Here is a 17,024-nt window from a genome sequence, read left to right as displayed (position 1 = left end):
ATTTTTTTAGCATGAGAATAATTCCAGGTGTTTCAGATTTTACTAGCATAAGAATAATTCCAGGTGTTTCAGATTTTACTGGCATAAGAATAATTCCAGGTCTTTCAGATTTTACTAGCATAAGAATAATTCCAGGTCTTTCAGATTTTAATAGCATAAGAATAATTCCAGGTGTTTCAGATTCTGCTAGCATAAGAATAATTCCAGGTGTTTCAGATTCTGCTAGCATAAGAATAATTCCAGGTGTTTCAGATTTTAATAGCATAAGAATAATTCCAGGTGTTTCCGATTTTACTGGCATAAGAATAATTCCAGGTATTTCAGATTTTACTAGTATAAGAATAATTCCAGGTGTTTCAGATTTTACTAGCATAAGAATAATTCCAGGTGTTTCAGATTTTACTAGCATAAGAATAATTCCAGGTGTTTCAGATTTTACTGGCATAAGAATAATTCCAGGTCTTTCAGATTTTACTAGCATAAGAATAATTTCAGGTGTTTCAGATTTTTCTAGCATGAGAATAATTCCAGGTGTTTCAGATTTTACTAGCATAAGAATAATTCCAGGTGTTTCAGATTTTACTGGCATAAGAATAATTCCAGGTGTTTCAGATTTTACTAGCATAAGAATAATTCCAGGTGTTTCAGATTTTACTAGCATAAGAATAATTTCAGGTGTTTCAGATTTTTCTAGCATAAGAATAATTTCAGGTGTTTCAGATTTTTCTAGCATGAGAATAATTCCAGGTGTTTCAGATTTTACTAGCATAAGAATAATTCCAGGTGTTTCAGATTTTACTGGCATAAGAATAATTCCAGGTCTTTCAGATTTTACTAGCATAAGAATAATTCCAGGTCTTTCAGATTTTAATAGCATGAGAATAATTCCAGGTGTTTCAGATTTTAGTAGCATAATAATAATTCACGGTGTTTCAGATTTTAATAGCATGAGAATAATTCCAGGTGTTTCAGATTTTACTGGCATAAGAATAATTCCAGGTGTTTCAGATTTTACTAGCATGAGAATAATTCCAGGTGTTTCAGATTTTACTAGCATAAGAATAATTCTAGCTGTTGACCATTATATGTAAAAGCTGAAACTTTGTAAGAAAATAGCACTTACGTTGATATATTCAACTATGTGTCAAACAAAGCAGATGAAGTTATGACAACATTTTAAAATGTGTATCAGTAATTAGCCTTTTTATTAACTTTTAATGTTGCAGGCTGAAACTAAAAAGTCAAAGGTGGGTTGCCTTTAAACACTGCACAACTGCAAAAACAATCTTCAGAATTAGAAAAAAAACTGGATATCATAGCAGGGAAGGTAGACAGGAATTTCACTTGCAGGCAATTGATTATGGGAAGGCTGAATAATGTACTTGTCTGCGTTGTGTGCTAAAACATTTATGATACCAGGCACAAGAAACAGATGTAGCACAAGAGTTTGATGTTTTGCATGTAATGCATTATGAAATCAGGCAGAAACAAATGAACTTATCTATACTGTGAAAATGCACAAATAACTGTATTCTGTAAATATATTTGTAGTATAAGTACAGTTACTTAAGGTTTTTAAAAAAACAACTTTTAATTATCTTTTTTATGTAAGAAATATCAAACTCCTGTGGATACATTCTTCTCAGCTTCCAGTATTTGCAGTCAAAATATTATATTACATAACTCTTTACAAATTTATTTTAGTCATTTCACTAGTTTTAATAAGATTGATTGAAATGATTGGCAGTATATATGGCTGAACATTCAAAAGAGCAATATTACTGAATAACAGTATACAAAAAACCAATGGGTATATTAACAGCTGAGTAACTTGATCTACAAACTCCTTACTATGTAATGTAGTTGAGTAGAGGTAAGCATCTGGTTGATCATGATCACAAATATGTATGCGCATTAGTAGTGCATGATTATATTAAGTATTGCTATAACATGGTATAAACCTGCCAATACAGATACATGTATAGCATTATTAATGAAACGTATTAATATAACCTGATATTGACATATTTGAAAAATGTTGTAATGAATCTATTCTTTATAACTTTGATATTATGAACATCTTCCCACTGGACCCACCATCCAATCAAGATGGGCTTAATCTGATTAATGATGACAGAAAACTCGAATGGTCAGTCTTCATGACTGGGAAGCTTTCATTACTTAGATATTATCAAGTAAGCACTTTGTTGATATTGATCACTGATTAACCTTGTCTTTAAGCCACAAGGTAACAAGTTCAGCTACCATGGTGTGTCCTTGGTCAATAATATTAGTGATGGTTTTTGCATATTCCAGTGTTGGATCATGGTCTAGATTTTGGTAGAACCTAGTGCCACTTAGTTGTCTACTTGCTTCACTAATGAAGTCCTCCCTATGTTAGTAATTAATTCAACTGTTACTAACACAGTGGTCAATATCTCAAAGTTAGAACTTACGGAGGCAGAAATAAAACTTGTATAGAAGGATTTGAGTTTCTGCCCCCATCCAAAGACATATGACAGGGAAGCTGAAAAAGGACACAGATTATCTTAGCCACCAGCTAAGATTCATTGCCCATTTTGCATTGCAGACAATAAATAAATCAGAAGAAAATAAAAGCTGCAACCAAAGCATATTCAGACAGAAAAGTAATAGGGCCCCACCAAAAAGTGTGCAGGATCAGTTGGCTTCAGTGTTTGGAGTTGGTTAGCATAGATGATACTGTTTGTGATCAGAAGTAATTCCAAAAGGATTAAAGACATTAATTGATTATGGTTGGATTACTAAAGAGCTCATGTAGCATAATATGGGGTTGGTTTGGATTTGGTGTTTAAAATTAGTCAAAATGTTTTAAACATGGGTTATCTTCCCAATGCTAAAATGCCAAAATGTAAGGAACTTGAAATATCACATGAAATTCAGTGATGGATGAAAATGGGAATTCTATTGATTGGAAAAGTTTGCGAAACTTTACATGGTTATTTCTACAGGAATTAAACCTTTGCCTTGCAGCCAGTAGATAAATCAGAGGAAAATATAAGATGCGACCAACCCATATTCAGTAAGAAAAGTAATTGGACCCCACCAAAAAGTTAAATTCCAAATCTAGAAACCTTTATCAATTCGGTTGAAAGTGACACTTCCAGACACATCAACCAAACTAACAGATACTCTAATCTGACAAAAGAAGAAACAGAGGCCCTACACTCACTGAAAAGCAGAACAGACATCATAATTAAGCCTGCAGATAAGAGTTCTGCTGTGGTCATTATGAATAGGGAAGACTACATTAGTGAAGCAAGTAGACAACTAAGTGATGCTAGGTTCAACCAAAAACTAGACCATGGTCCAACACTGGAATATGTAAAGACCATCACTAACATTATTGATGAGGCATACCAAATCGAGCACATAGACCAGCAAACAAGAAACTAATTGGCCCAGAAAACCCAAGGGCAGATAGATTATATCTTCTACTTAAAGTCCACAAATAAGGAAACCCTGGCAGACCTATAATCTCCGGTAACTGGCATCCCACGGAAAGGATAACAGATTATTTGGATCATTTTATCAGACCATATGTCCACAAATTACCGTCATATCTTCAGGATGTGACAGATTACCTCATAAAAAGCAAAGCACATAAACTATTACTGCCAGATACATTGCTTGTTTCCTTAGATGTCACATCTTTGTATACTAACATGCCACACAACAAAGGGATACAGGCATGTAGAGAAGCATAGGAAACAAGAACTATAGACAATCCACCCACACACTTCCTAGTCCAACTACAGGAGCTTGTCCTAAAACTCAAAAACTTTGAATTTAATGAAAGAACTACCTCCAAATCAATGGTGAATTTAATGAAGAAAACTACATCCAAATCAATTGAACCACAATGGGTACAAAAATCAAGACCATCCTAGTCAATCTGGTCCCTGTGGCAATAAAAAGTGCAAAACATGTCAATATATGATAGACCAGGACATTTTCTAGCACAGTGACTAGAGAAAAACTAAACATACATGGTCTAAACAAAGCGTGCAAAACAGAGAATGTAATTTATCTCATCACATGTAAGATCTGTAGTCTTCAGTATGTCTGAGAAACTGACAAGCTACACAAAAGGATCAACCTTCATAGATCTTATTGGATGACAAAGAAGCTGTTCAGAAGACTGGTCGCAGAACACTTCTCCCCATGCCACATTTTCAATGATATAACACTTATTGCAATTGCTCACAACCCCAACTGGAGTTCCAAAACCAGAAGAGAAAAGTAATCTTACTGGATACTCTGCTTAGAACATTGAAACCAAGCAGTTTAAACCAAGAAGACTAGAAAAAGACAGCCATGCACAAATAAAATTATCTTTTGCAGCCAACACATTTTCTTTTAAATAATTCTCTAAATTTGCTGATTGGCCTATAATGAAAACTGTGACAATGAAATATCTGGGATATAATTTGCACTTACATAAATTTACATAAAACAACAGATGTCCTTATGGCAGATCGATTTCTAGGTCAATACAAATATTTTCCAGCATTTGCAACAAGTTGAAATAAACTAGTTGAAACATAATAAATTTAAAGGTTTAATTCCTGTTGAAACAGCCATGTAAAGTTTTGCAAACACAACAGTTTTTAAGTTTTTTTTGTTTGTCTTGTCTATGTTTTGTATTTACCTTTGAAAAAGACTCATTAGGAGTCTAAAGCACTTAGGCTAGTTAGATACTAGTTTTGCACTGTGTTGATTGTCAGTTTATTGCATTTATCTTAATCAATCCCTGGCACAGATGATACCTTGCTGGATACAGTGCACTTGAAAGGACTGTTATTTGCCATATGATTTGTATTATATATATATATATATATATATATATATATATATATATATATATATATATTGTGCAGAAAGTATTATAAAGGTATATATATATATATATATATATATATATATATATATATATATATATATATATATATATATATATATATATATATATATATAGAGAGAGAGAGAGAGAGAGAGAGAGAGAGAGAGAGACACATAAGAAAAGTTTTGTTATCAAATTTTATATTTTGGAGTTTCAAAAATTTTTTTGACCAGTTGAGTGTTAGTTCCATTGAGGGACTCTTGTTAACAGAATGCAGTGATCTATATACTATATATGGCTTAAGTATTATCAGATTTATGTGTATTTGGTAACAAGTTCAGAAACTAATTGTTAAGTGTTCTGTTGTTCTCCACCATTTTAAAAAACTTATAGATTATATGGTATTTCATATTTCAGGTGCGAGGTGAAAGCTCAGATAGCTCTACGACCTTTTTCCACTGGTTTTATTGGTCAATTAATGTGGGATCTTTGGTGGCCCTAACAGCCATTACTTATGTACAGCAGCAAGGTGATTTCTTTTTTGCTTACCTTGCAGCCAGTATCAGTCTAACAGTGGCTATGCTCATTTTCTTTTGCGGTGAGTATTCAGTGGAAAAAAATACACAGATTGCCTTTAGGTTTCCATCAAGTGTAAAGAAAACAATTTTTTTTTGTTCTCAGTGTTTTATTCTATTCTTCTTCTAAATATGTTGTAGATGAAGGGGAAAGCTGGGCATTAGATGATATAATCCAACAGCATGGATGCTGACACGTTTATTAAGAATGTACAGTGACTAACATAATACTCTGTGGAATCCCAAATATTGTTGTCTATTATAATAACTCATACATTATTAATATACTTACATCAAAAGTAATATATATGATGTAACCAATACTACTTTGAATACATTCACCAATCAGATTACATTAGGAATATAGCTACCTTGAGAATCCAGCCATACTAAAATATGAAAATCGTCTTTTTCTATTTTAATAGACAAAGGGCAATAACTCTTGGCCATTACTTTCCATTGGCATGCCCAGGTGTCGCTAGTATTTAGCTTTGATGCTGTACAGAGCACACATCATAACAGTTCATCCTCAGACAATCCAGCTGTTTTTTTGTTCCTGTATGCACATCCAATGTTCCTTTTGGATTTATTCTGCAGATTTATCAATTTACTGCAGGTTGTATGCATTATTTTACAATTTCTGCTAAGTTTGAGCGATTTTGTCACCTCTTAATCTTTTAAGACCCCTGTCTCACCATTACTAGCATTGACCTGTACATGGTCATTTTGGATTAGTGTGACTCTGACATTTTTGTTGCTTGCCATGTATGTTATGGAGCCCTTATTTGTGAAATTCTAAAGTACTGCTTGATATTTGTGCTTGTAATTTAATTATTAACTAAGCATTGTGCATGGTCAGTTTCAAATACATTACTATTTTCTTCTTTAATTTTAGTTTTGTGTCGTTTCAATGGAATGTCTTCTAAATGTTTAGAGTGCTAGAAACTCAAAGCAGGGAGGAAACTGATGACACCTGTATTGTATGTATGAAATGTACTTCGGCATAACCTTGCAACATATGTGACACATGGTCAGAGAACACCTGGACAGCAGTGCTCCAAAAAGCAGCCAGGGGAAAAGAAAAGAGGTCAACATTAAGGAAGGACAGCACCGACATCCTCAGCCTTCACCCAGATCGTATTCCATTGCAAGCCTTATGGGGAATCCTAGGGTTCTCTCCCTCCAAAGTTCATTGGGTGCAACCCACGGCTACAGCAGCATTAGGGGATGGAGAGGATACAGGAAGGGTTCAGCCATTGTTATAACAAATGCATCATCAAGTACAGGTGACGACAGTGTAACTCCTTACATCTGGGCAAATTTTTCCCCATTTTCCATCCCTTAGTTCTACAGATGCATTGGGAGACTATTCCCCCAATTTTATGTAGCCCAGTGGGCATAAGTCCCAAAACATGCCCAAACATGGCTTGTAAACTGGGGTCCATGGAGTTCATACCAGATGTGTTGATTCCAACTCTTAATACTGCAACACCATTGCGGCCCATCCTGACATCACTAGCTGACACTGGCAGTCCAGCCATCCCAGCATGGGGAAATTTTCATTGAAATGGTTCTTTTAAATAGTTCATACAGGGATCTTAGTGATAGATCCATAAGTCTAGATGCACTGTTGGCATCTTATCACTACTGTAATGGAGATTTCAATGAGAAATCTGTCCATTCAGTCAGGCCTTTGGAGCGGCTGGTATTGGTGATTACCGGACCATCTTATATACCACCACCGTCCAGGCTGGCCATATGCCGCTCACACCAGTCGACAGTGCCAGCTGTACCAGACTTTTGATTACTCATTGCCTACCCTCAAGGTAGAGCTAGTGACAATGCCAAATATGACTGCTACAGTCGTCGATGCCACCCGGCATGACTTATGCAGAGCTAAAAGCTGATCCAGATGAGGACCTGGTGCACTGGCAAATCCATCTTACTCATATCTGACAATGGAGTGGACTGAACTCAGCTTTCAAGCCACCATGGAGGAAATTTATCGGGTGTTGGGCATTTCGGTATGCCCTCCACCCCATACTACTGTCCAGGATTATACAAAGTCAAGGCATCAGTTGACTTTGGGGAAGAGGAAGAGAACCCATCTTTCTGGTTCTTTCCGCAATCAGCAAAGATTAAAGAGATTAACGACCAGCTTTTGGGTTGGATTAGCAACCAGGACATTTTTCTCAGAAAGCCAGGTTCTCGTAAATTACTTCTTTAGCTGGTATCAGACACACTCAAACACCTTCAGTAGAGACCTTCCAGCTCTTGACAAGAATTTGGCAGCTGTCCACTTGTCAGCTCCATTGTACTTCAAAGTGGATAAGAATGTGTTCCATGACAACATTCTCTATGTTAGATTTGGCCTCATTGGCAATCTTCCGTGTCCTAATATGTGATGGCCAGGATTGCTTGGGTCCTTAACCTAGTAGCTGACCATACTATGGCCAATGCCTTGACAGTTTCGGCCAATTTAGACTTAATCCAATGGGATGCATGTTTGCGGTAAACATAACTTAAACTGCACCATACCCTTGCTTTATGGACGACCTTGTTTGGGACTCTGGTGCTGTTGGAGGATGAATCAAAGAAGTTCAGAGGCATGCAGCTCAGGAACTGCCCCTCCAACTCACTGCTCCCCCCACACAAGCATTTGGACCCTCTCATGCTCACTGGTTCTATGGTAGGGGATTTCCTCAGTTATATATACACCAATACTGAGTCCAACTCAATGCCAGAATACTACAGCCTAACCAACATAGAAGGCGATTATATATAGGCAGGAGGAAACTGACTTTCTCCGCTTTCAAGCATGCAAACCATAAGCTTTGACGTACTTCCCCACCGACTGCAGGCAGCCTATCCATGGGCGGCCAACTCCTGCATTTTCATGCTCACTTGATGTCCTTCTTCCCTTAAAATGGGTGGGTGATCCAGGTCATTTCAGAGGGGCTTCGGGTTTCGTTCATCCAACCCCCTTCCTGATCCACCTCTTCCCTATTCATAGAAATCCTGGCAGATCAGGAAAAAGATGCCTTCCTTCAACAAGAGATACAGGTGCTCATCTCAAAACAGCAGGTGGAGATTGTGCAAAAGCCATAATCCCTGGGATTTCATTCGCAGCTGTTTCTAATTTGGAAGCAAATGACAGCTGAGGCCCATCATCAACTTGAGTTGCCACAGCTGATTCATTGCACCTCCAAAGTTCAAAATGGAAACAGAAAGGTCAATCTGCCTCTCCATCAGAAAGGGCAGGTATGCCGTCAGTCTCGACCTGACCAATGTGTATTTTCATTTCCCTATCCACCCTGTCTCCCACAAGATTCACTTATCGCAATACTGTTTATCAGTTCACTGTTCTTCACTTTGGCCTTAACATCAGTCCCTAGGGTTTTATGATTATCGATTGCATGATCTCCATTTTCCAGTTGATGACCTCTACATTGATGGCAGTGTACATGGGCAACATACTCTAAAAACACATGGTAATTTCTATCCTACTCCTAGTAGGAACAATCTCCTTTCTCCTTAGCTTGACTAGGCTTTTCAGTGAACTGGGAATAGTCAGACCTGCATCCATCCCAGAACTTTGTCAATCTGGGTATGAAGTTTTTAGCCAACTGGAATCTGGTACAGCTTCCTCGTGTTTGTATAACTAGAATTGTCAAATTGACTGAGTCCATTTCCAAAAAGACTTGGATTTCAGCAAGAGAGTCCTTTCAACTCCTCAGCTTATTTGGTGCAGCAGCAGATCTGATCCCACTCAGCTATTTTTGTATGTGCCCCTTACAGATGACACTGTTGGCACAGTGGTGCCTATTTTCAAAAACCCCTTGATCAAGCAACAATGATCACACATGAGATTCATTCATTCCTGTGTCATTGGAGCAACCTAGGTTGAAAAAGCTTCAAGCAGAAATAATGCCTTTGTGTACGATTGGGATGTCCACCTATTGCCTGACTTCACTACCATCATCTGCATGTGGGAGTCAGGGGAATGGCCTCTACACATCAACATCATCTAAATGAAGGCTGTCATCAAAGCCTTTCACTTCAGGGAACTTCGACTCTCTGAGACTATGGTTCTCATTATGTCTGATAACTCCATCATTGTGTCCTATCTCATCAAATAAGGGGACACCAAATCACCCAACCTGTGTGTTCTGATTTGGCAGTTTCATTGTAGGTGCAACAACCTCCACATCAGCATACAAATCAGACACGTTGCTGGCAGACTCAATGTCATGACCGACACTTTTCCCAGGAGAGGTAATACTCAATCAATTGGTCAACATTTTTTTCTCATTGAAGAAGAACAGCTATCCACTATTACTAACAAAGGCTACCACTTTATTATATCGAATACATTCGATCATCATGGCAGATATGACATTTGGCATGATAAAGACCTTTCAGATCTTTCATCTAATTTTGTTCTCAATCAACTTAAATCCCTTACCTTTTTCCAAAATGGAACCTGTCCTGGGTTTTAACATGGCTTAATTCAAGTAAATTTGAGCCTCTAGCCCATACTTCGCTAAAGTTTCTATCATATAAGACATATTTCCTGATAGTTTTAGCTTCTGATATTAGTTCAGATCGGTTGGTTTGGTGATACTCTTTACACAACCAGGCATTGTAGCCAAAAACAGAATACTGTCCTTCATTAACCAAAGAGTTTTCGTTCGCTCCCTCTCTTATATTGACAGGTCAGGAGCAGCAGCCATGTAAGATCCTGTTTGCACTCTCAAGAACAGAGACATGCCCTGGCATGTGCAAACACCTCTTCCTCCTGGCGAAAGCTGGGAAACCCCTAAAGTCCTTGCTGCATGGCTAAAGTGGGTTATGCACTGGGCATACTCTGAGGTCTCACAAGACCAGAGCCACCTCATGAAGATTACAGCTCATGAGATTCAAGCCATCTCTGTAAGCCTCACGTTCGAATGTAACTTTTTCGGTCTGAGATATAGTGGAAACTGTTTGCTGGTATGTATAATCCACCTTCTCAAGTTTCTATCTCGGAGATTAGCATCATAGAGGGAAACCTTGGATCTGGTCGGGTAGGTGGCAGCAGCACGGCCAGCTGCCAGACCCAACTGAATTGATCAACACAGCCTGTTAGCTTCACGGGATTTGCCAGTGAACTTTTGTAGGTTAGAAGATTTCAGCATCATCTTCTTAAGTGTAGATGAGAGTCACAGGTCAAGGGACACCGAGCTGTGTTGCTTATGTAATTAGGAGAACGAGTTATCATTCACATGGGGAATCCAGCTATTTTTCCCCAGAACGATACATGAGATAGAATTTGGATACTCAGCATCCCCTCCACCTATTACTTGTTCTTCTAAAGTAATGTGGTTGGGGAATGTATTTGAAGGAGAAAGGAAATATATAGGTAAATTATATTTCTCTGAGAATAATTAACCAGTCACATTATTTAAAAACCCTCCCAATCAGATTACCCATCATGCAAGCATCCTCGTTAGCATCTTGCTCAGCTGAAAACTAGCAACACCTGGCGGTGCAAAAGGGAGGTATCATGTGAGAGTTACTGCCCTTTGTCTATTTGAAATAGAAAGGATAAGGTGATTTTGTCTTTCAGTAGGGCTGGATTTGTGAGGTAGCAGGTCAATATTCCTAACATAATGTGATTGGGTAAATATTCTCGGAGAAACATAATCTACATATTTGCTTTCATCCTAATGGGCTGAAAAAAGGGGTTGAGAACAATATTTTTTAGCATGAGACATGAATATAACAGTGAAGAACATAGTTTCTCGACGTTTAGTGCATGTACATGTATGAAATATGTGATCTCTAAACTACTGTTTATTCTTGCTTATAAGTTGAGTTCAAGTGCAGAGTGTACAGATCCAGCTCTGCCATTGTATGATGTACTAGCAGATCAAGGTCTATGCAATTTGTTGGGAGTAATCAGTGGAACAAGCAACATCGACCCTGATCTGCTAGTGCATTATGTGATGGCAGATCAATTTCTATGTTGTTTGCATTTTGGTCTTGACTTTATTAGCTAGTATATATGGTAAGATAACAATTTTAATGTATGTTTTTAAAAAAGTGTTCAGATTGCTAGTTAATAATAATAATAATGAGGACTTTGTATAGTGCCTAATCTTTAGAAGCTCTAAGCGCTTTACAACATTAGACAACACCTATAAGATAAAAAACATATAATGATATGATTACAGAAACAAACACCAAGAAATTAGAAAACATAAAAAAACATGCTGAGAATATTTAAGGTAGGAAACATTATTAGGTCTTTAAGTTTGTTCTTGCAGTCAAAATAAGTGAGTTTTGTGTGCACTCTTGAATGGGATCACTGTGTCTTTGTGTCTAAGTTAAGTGGACAATTCATCCCATGTTGCTGGGCCCTGTTATGCAAAAGAACGCTGTCCATATGACTTTGTTTTCATAGTGGGAATAATGAGTATACGATTGTCAGAAGAGGAGTGTAAGTATCTTGCAGGTGTGTACACATGGGTGAGGTCGGATAGGTATGTTGGACTAGAGTCTGACAGTGAAATGTAGCACAGAGAACAAATTTTATGTTTGATTCTGGATCGAATAGATAGCCAGTGTAGGGTACAGAGCAGTGGGGAGGTGTGCTCTGATCGTGGTACTGTAAGTATGATTTGAGCAGCTGTGTTTTTAACTTTCTGAAGTTTCTGGAGCAGATATTGTGATAAACCAGACGGAATTGAGTTACAATAGTGCAGTCTTGAAAGTACTAAAGAACACACAAGTGTTTTAGTGGCATCAACTGAAAGACATTTGTGAATTGAGCTGATGCGTCTCAGCTCAAGATATGCAGCCTTGCATATGTTCATGACATGTTGGTGCAATATGAGAGTTCTGTCCAGAGTAACACCTAGGTTTCTTACTGATTGTGTGAATTTAATTTTGGTGTTGCTGATATTTATTGTTTGAGGTAAAGGATGTTCTGAGTTAATGAGGTGTATACATTTTTATAATCTTTTAGTTTCATTTTCTCCTAAAGCCTCTGTTAGGGAGTCTTGGTGGCTCAGTGGAAAGCATGCAGGACATGCAACTGAAAGGGTGTGGGTTCGAATCCTACCATTGGACCAGCCTGGGTCAGCTACCTTGGTGTGTCCTTGGGCAAGACACTTTACTCCAGTTGCCTTGGCACATAATAATCTACTTGTGCTACTGTGTAGTAAAGCCCCAAACACAATCAAAACATAAAGCTCCTTTAAAATTTTATATCTTGAACTAAATATAGAGCACATCATGTGAGTATGCAAAGTTCTTTGCAATTGAGGCCATCATACTTATCAAAATTCTAAGCTTGGTTTTCTCATGCAGCATTAAGAGACACTTATTAGCCTGTTTATTTTTACCAGGATATTTGGGGAGGTTCTCAGAACTGGGGTATAATGTGATCTGCTGTGACTTTTATAATACTCTATACAAATGGAAGTTTGAAACGACCCTTTTTTATAGTCTATCATGCAAACTGAATGTCCTACATGTTCGTGTTTGAAATGGCATTTATTGTGCCAGTATTGTAAATCAGTTGAACTGAAATGCCGTGCATGTTCGTGTACAGGTTAAATGGATGTATGCTTATAGAAAGAATATATTATACATTTATAACAAGAACTTGTCTGCTTACTGACAGAAACATATTTAAGAAACTTTTAGCCATGTTCTGAGTTTTATTAGGGGGAATATATTGAAATCATTGTAAAATATCACAAAATGACTAAACATTAAAAAAACCTGCAGATTAGGTCTCCAAGCAGGGTGTTGGGGAGTTTTACAGATTTTGCATAATGGCTTCCATAATTATTATTGATGGGGAAATTAAATTTTATAGGCACCTTAATATTGATGAAGTAAATGTACAGCATTATCATACAGTGGAGACCAAAAGGAGCCACTCACTTTTCATTTCTGCAGATTAGCTCCTTAAGTAGATTTCAATAAAATTAGCTTGTTATTGAATGAATCTTGGCTGAGTTTGATTGTCATCTTGTCTTATTAAATGGACCTTGGCTGAGTTTGATTGTCATCTTGTCTTATTGAATGGACCATGGCTGAGTTTGATTGTCATCTTGTCTTATTGAATGGACCATGGCAGAGTTTGATTGTCATCTTGTCTTATTGAATGGACCTTGGCTGAGTTTGATTGTCGTCTTGTCTTATTGAATGGACCGTGGCTGAGTTTGATTGTCATCTTGTCTTATTGAATGGACCTTGGTTGAGTTTGATTGTCATCTTGTCTTATTGAATGGACCTTGGCTGAGTTTGATTGTCATCTTGTCTTATTGAATGGACCTTGGCTGAGTTTGTCATCTTGCCTTATTGAATGGACCGTGGCTGAGTTTGTTTGTCATCTCGTCTTATTCTTTATATAGTGGAGTTATAATTTCCGTTTGTTGGACCTATTAACTTTTGTAAACTTGCACCAGATATCTTTTGTTGCTATAAGTTTCTGATTGTGGGTTGTTGGGTTTTATGTTGATCAGTTAACCTGTAATGTATATTGTAAAAAGAAAGTAAACTTTTAGTAAACGAGTTTCTATTCTTTGCTTTTGATATAATGTTTTTAGTTCACGATGCTGCATTGTCAGTGTACTGCTCCTCACACAGTTGGATGCTTTTATTTCTCTCTTCACTCATTTAACATACAGTCAGGGAAATGTGGAGGTAACATTGTTTAATTAGTATGCATGTTTTATCTATAAAAATGTTAAAGTCTTTTCATTTCTTGATGCACCTCAATAAATTTAAATGGGACATTAAGTGTTACTCTTGTCTGTCCATCCACACCTTAGTTTAGGTCACTTACACAGGTTGGCACTGGTGGGGAATTTGTGCTCCATAAGCATATTTTTTCCATTAATTATCAAGTTTTCTTCTCCAACAGGTAAATGCTCCTATGTCATAAGAAAACCAGTTGGCAGTGTGTTCAAAAACATCTATAAAGTTATACGGGAGGCATGTAGAATTAGAAGAAGAAAGAAAAGACATTCCTCCAGAGGAAATTACAGCACGTAAGTCTGATGGGACTTGTCTGCTATATGATATAGTTTTAGTTGTGGGAGAAGTGGTGATATTCTCATACCATCTGGGTATTTTCTTCGGAGTTTAGAGTTGTCTCCTGTCACTCACTGATATCTCCCACTTATACTGAATTATTAGCAAAAAATTATTTTTTTTCCCTTTTTTTCACATTCTGGTTTCAGTGTAGTTATTTTTGAAGTAATACTGCCTGTGGTCAAATGACTGAACTGGAAGTACAGCACTTTGATCCTGTCAGCATGGTTGACTGGTTTCATTATTTGAAATTTTTTATAAATGAATTCACAGTATTATCTCATGTCCACACCAGTGGTTTCAGTGAACAATGGCATATATTTGCTAAAGAGAAAACAAATGACATGTAATTTGTGCGGTCTAAATGTTGATCTGCCAGGGTCATGGAGGAAAGAGCATCTGTAAGCAGAATATTATAAATTTAAGATGTCCTTACATTTTTCAGGGTGGGAGCTGTTGATGCAGGTGATCATCAGGAACCAACTTCATTTTTGGACCATGCCAAATTCAGATATGGTGGAAGTTTCCATGACAGCTCAGTTGAAAATGTGAAGGTTTTGGGGAAAATCTTGTGTGTTTTTTTAGTTCTCATACCATATTGGATGGTTTATTTTCAGGTAGGATTTTGGTGACAAAGTGTTTCTTGGTAGTTCAAGAAATGTGCTGTCCAGAAAATTATTTGCCCATGTCCTCGGATCAATAAATATTCCTGGGACTGATTTTTTTCATGATACAAACTTACTGTGTGTGTGTGTGTGTGTCTGGGTGTGTCTGTGTGTGTGTGTGTGTGAAGTTAAGTCATGCAACAGGAAAAATGAGATCAACTGCCTTACTGCATACTAATCATTCTTTAGGCATAAGATCTATAATTTTTATCTACTGGGCAGAGACAAGAAGAATTTGTGCATTGTCCTGTCATCTATCAACCATATGTCATCTATTATTATTCTGTTTTATGTTGCTATCACTACTCATCTTAAACAACTTAGAGGATTTCATTGAAACAATATATCTTTCGTGGCGACCAGCTTAAAAATCTTGCCATCACTTCTCCAGAATATATATAATATCAAAGTGGAGTTCTCACTGAAAGACTTCTTATGTTATTTTTTTGGTCCTAAATAGAAAAGGTACTGTTGTAACTTCTACAAAGTCAGAATGGTTGCTACCATCAAGATCTTGTTATTAAATCTCCTTCAGAACGGATGGTGATATCAATGTGGAGTGTTCACTGTCACATCTTATGTTGTCATGTTGCTCATGATTGAAAATGGTGCCCCTTGGACATCAAGTATGGCAAACAAGATGGACATCTTAAAAATCTTATCACTCCTCCTCCAGAATGAATGTTCATACTGACATGGGATTACAAATGAAAGACATTTTAAGATATCTATTTGGTCCAAATGAAAATAGTGCCAGTCTGACATTCGATTCTAAAGGAACATGGACACCAAATTATTTTATCACTACTTTTCACACATGGATGGTCATATTGACATGGGGTTTTCACTAAAAAAAACTTCAAATATTGTGTATGGTTGGGCCTAAATGAAAATAGTGCTGACCAGACTTTTGATAATAAATGGATTGACATGCAGTTTTCAGAAAAAGCTAAAACAGTATCTGGTTCTGAATATGGTTGTCTAAAGGATTTATTATCATGATTCCTCTAGTACAGTATAACATTATGTTCAGCTAATAAACATCTCTTTAGCTTGATTCCCTGAAAGAAACCTACATTCCCTATCGTTGTGGACTTAAGCTCACTTGTGTTTATACTGCTCCAGCAGGCTAGTGGTTTGAGCATCCAGATGAGACAGCTCTGGTTGCCTACTTTTTAGTGTGTCCGCCTTGGATGCCAGAGGTCGCAGGTTCAAATCCCTGCCAAGTCATGCCAAAGACTTACAAAAATGCTACTAACAGCTGCCTCATTTGGCGCTCAGCATTAAGAGGTTATGTTAGGACTGGTCAGCCTGGTGTCAGGATAATGTGATTGGGTGGGACATCATGCTACATGTCTGCAGCATGATGCTCCAGGTCTAGGCATCACTTTAAACTGCTACACTACAGACATTGTAGCGATATGACTGAAAAATTGTTAAAAGCTGTGTTAAAAATCCAACAAAGCACACACACACACACAAACTCACTTGTGTTTGTAAAAGTGTAACCGTACGAGCAATATTGACCTATGCCATTGTGTCAGATACATGTGTTTTATGCTTTAGTAGTTTGCTGTATTAAGCAATCACTTGTCCTAAGTAGCCACATAATTCATGTCCCAAAAACCCAATTATTGCAAGAATAACCTCAGTTAAGTAATCACCTTTCTTAGGAGGTTTCATTTCTCACTTTTTACTGAGGACTGCGTAAGACAGACTTTTCTTTATATTCTAATCCAGGGGTCTCAAACGTGTGGGCCACATGCAGCCTGCCAAGCCATATATCCTGTGGCTCATAAAATGATTGGTGTC

General features: G+C 37.3%; 1 protein-coding gene across 1 annotated transcript in view; it reads left to right on the top strand.

The window, feature by feature from the left end:
- The window catches only part of LOC149775363 (solute carrier family 15 member 4-like), a 47,136-nt gene that overhangs the window by 12,445 nt on the left and 17,667 nt on the right, over positions 1 to 17,024 (top strand). The window contains exons 2-4 of the mRNA XM_089943990.1: positions 5,300 to 5,480; positions 14,378 to 14,504; positions 14,993 to 15,164. Coding sequence (XP_089800116.1) covers positions 5,300 to 5,480; positions 14,378 to 14,504; positions 14,993 to 15,164 — 480 coding nt within the window. The remainder of the gene's footprint in view (positions 1 to 5,299; positions 5,481 to 14,377; positions 14,505 to 14,992; positions 15,165 to 17,024) is intronic.

This window comes from Sinohyriopsis cumingii, chromosome 19 (assembly GCF_028554795.1).
Source record: "Sinohyriopsis cumingii isolate HCF-2022 chromosome 19, ASM2855479v2, whole genome shotgun sequence".
Taxonomy (NCBI): Eukaryota; Metazoa; Mollusca; class Bivalvia; order Unionida; family Unionidae; genus Sinohyriopsis; species Sinohyriopsis cumingii.
Note: the sequence above shows the minus strand (reverse complement) of the source record. Positions and strands in the feature narration are given on the sequence as shown.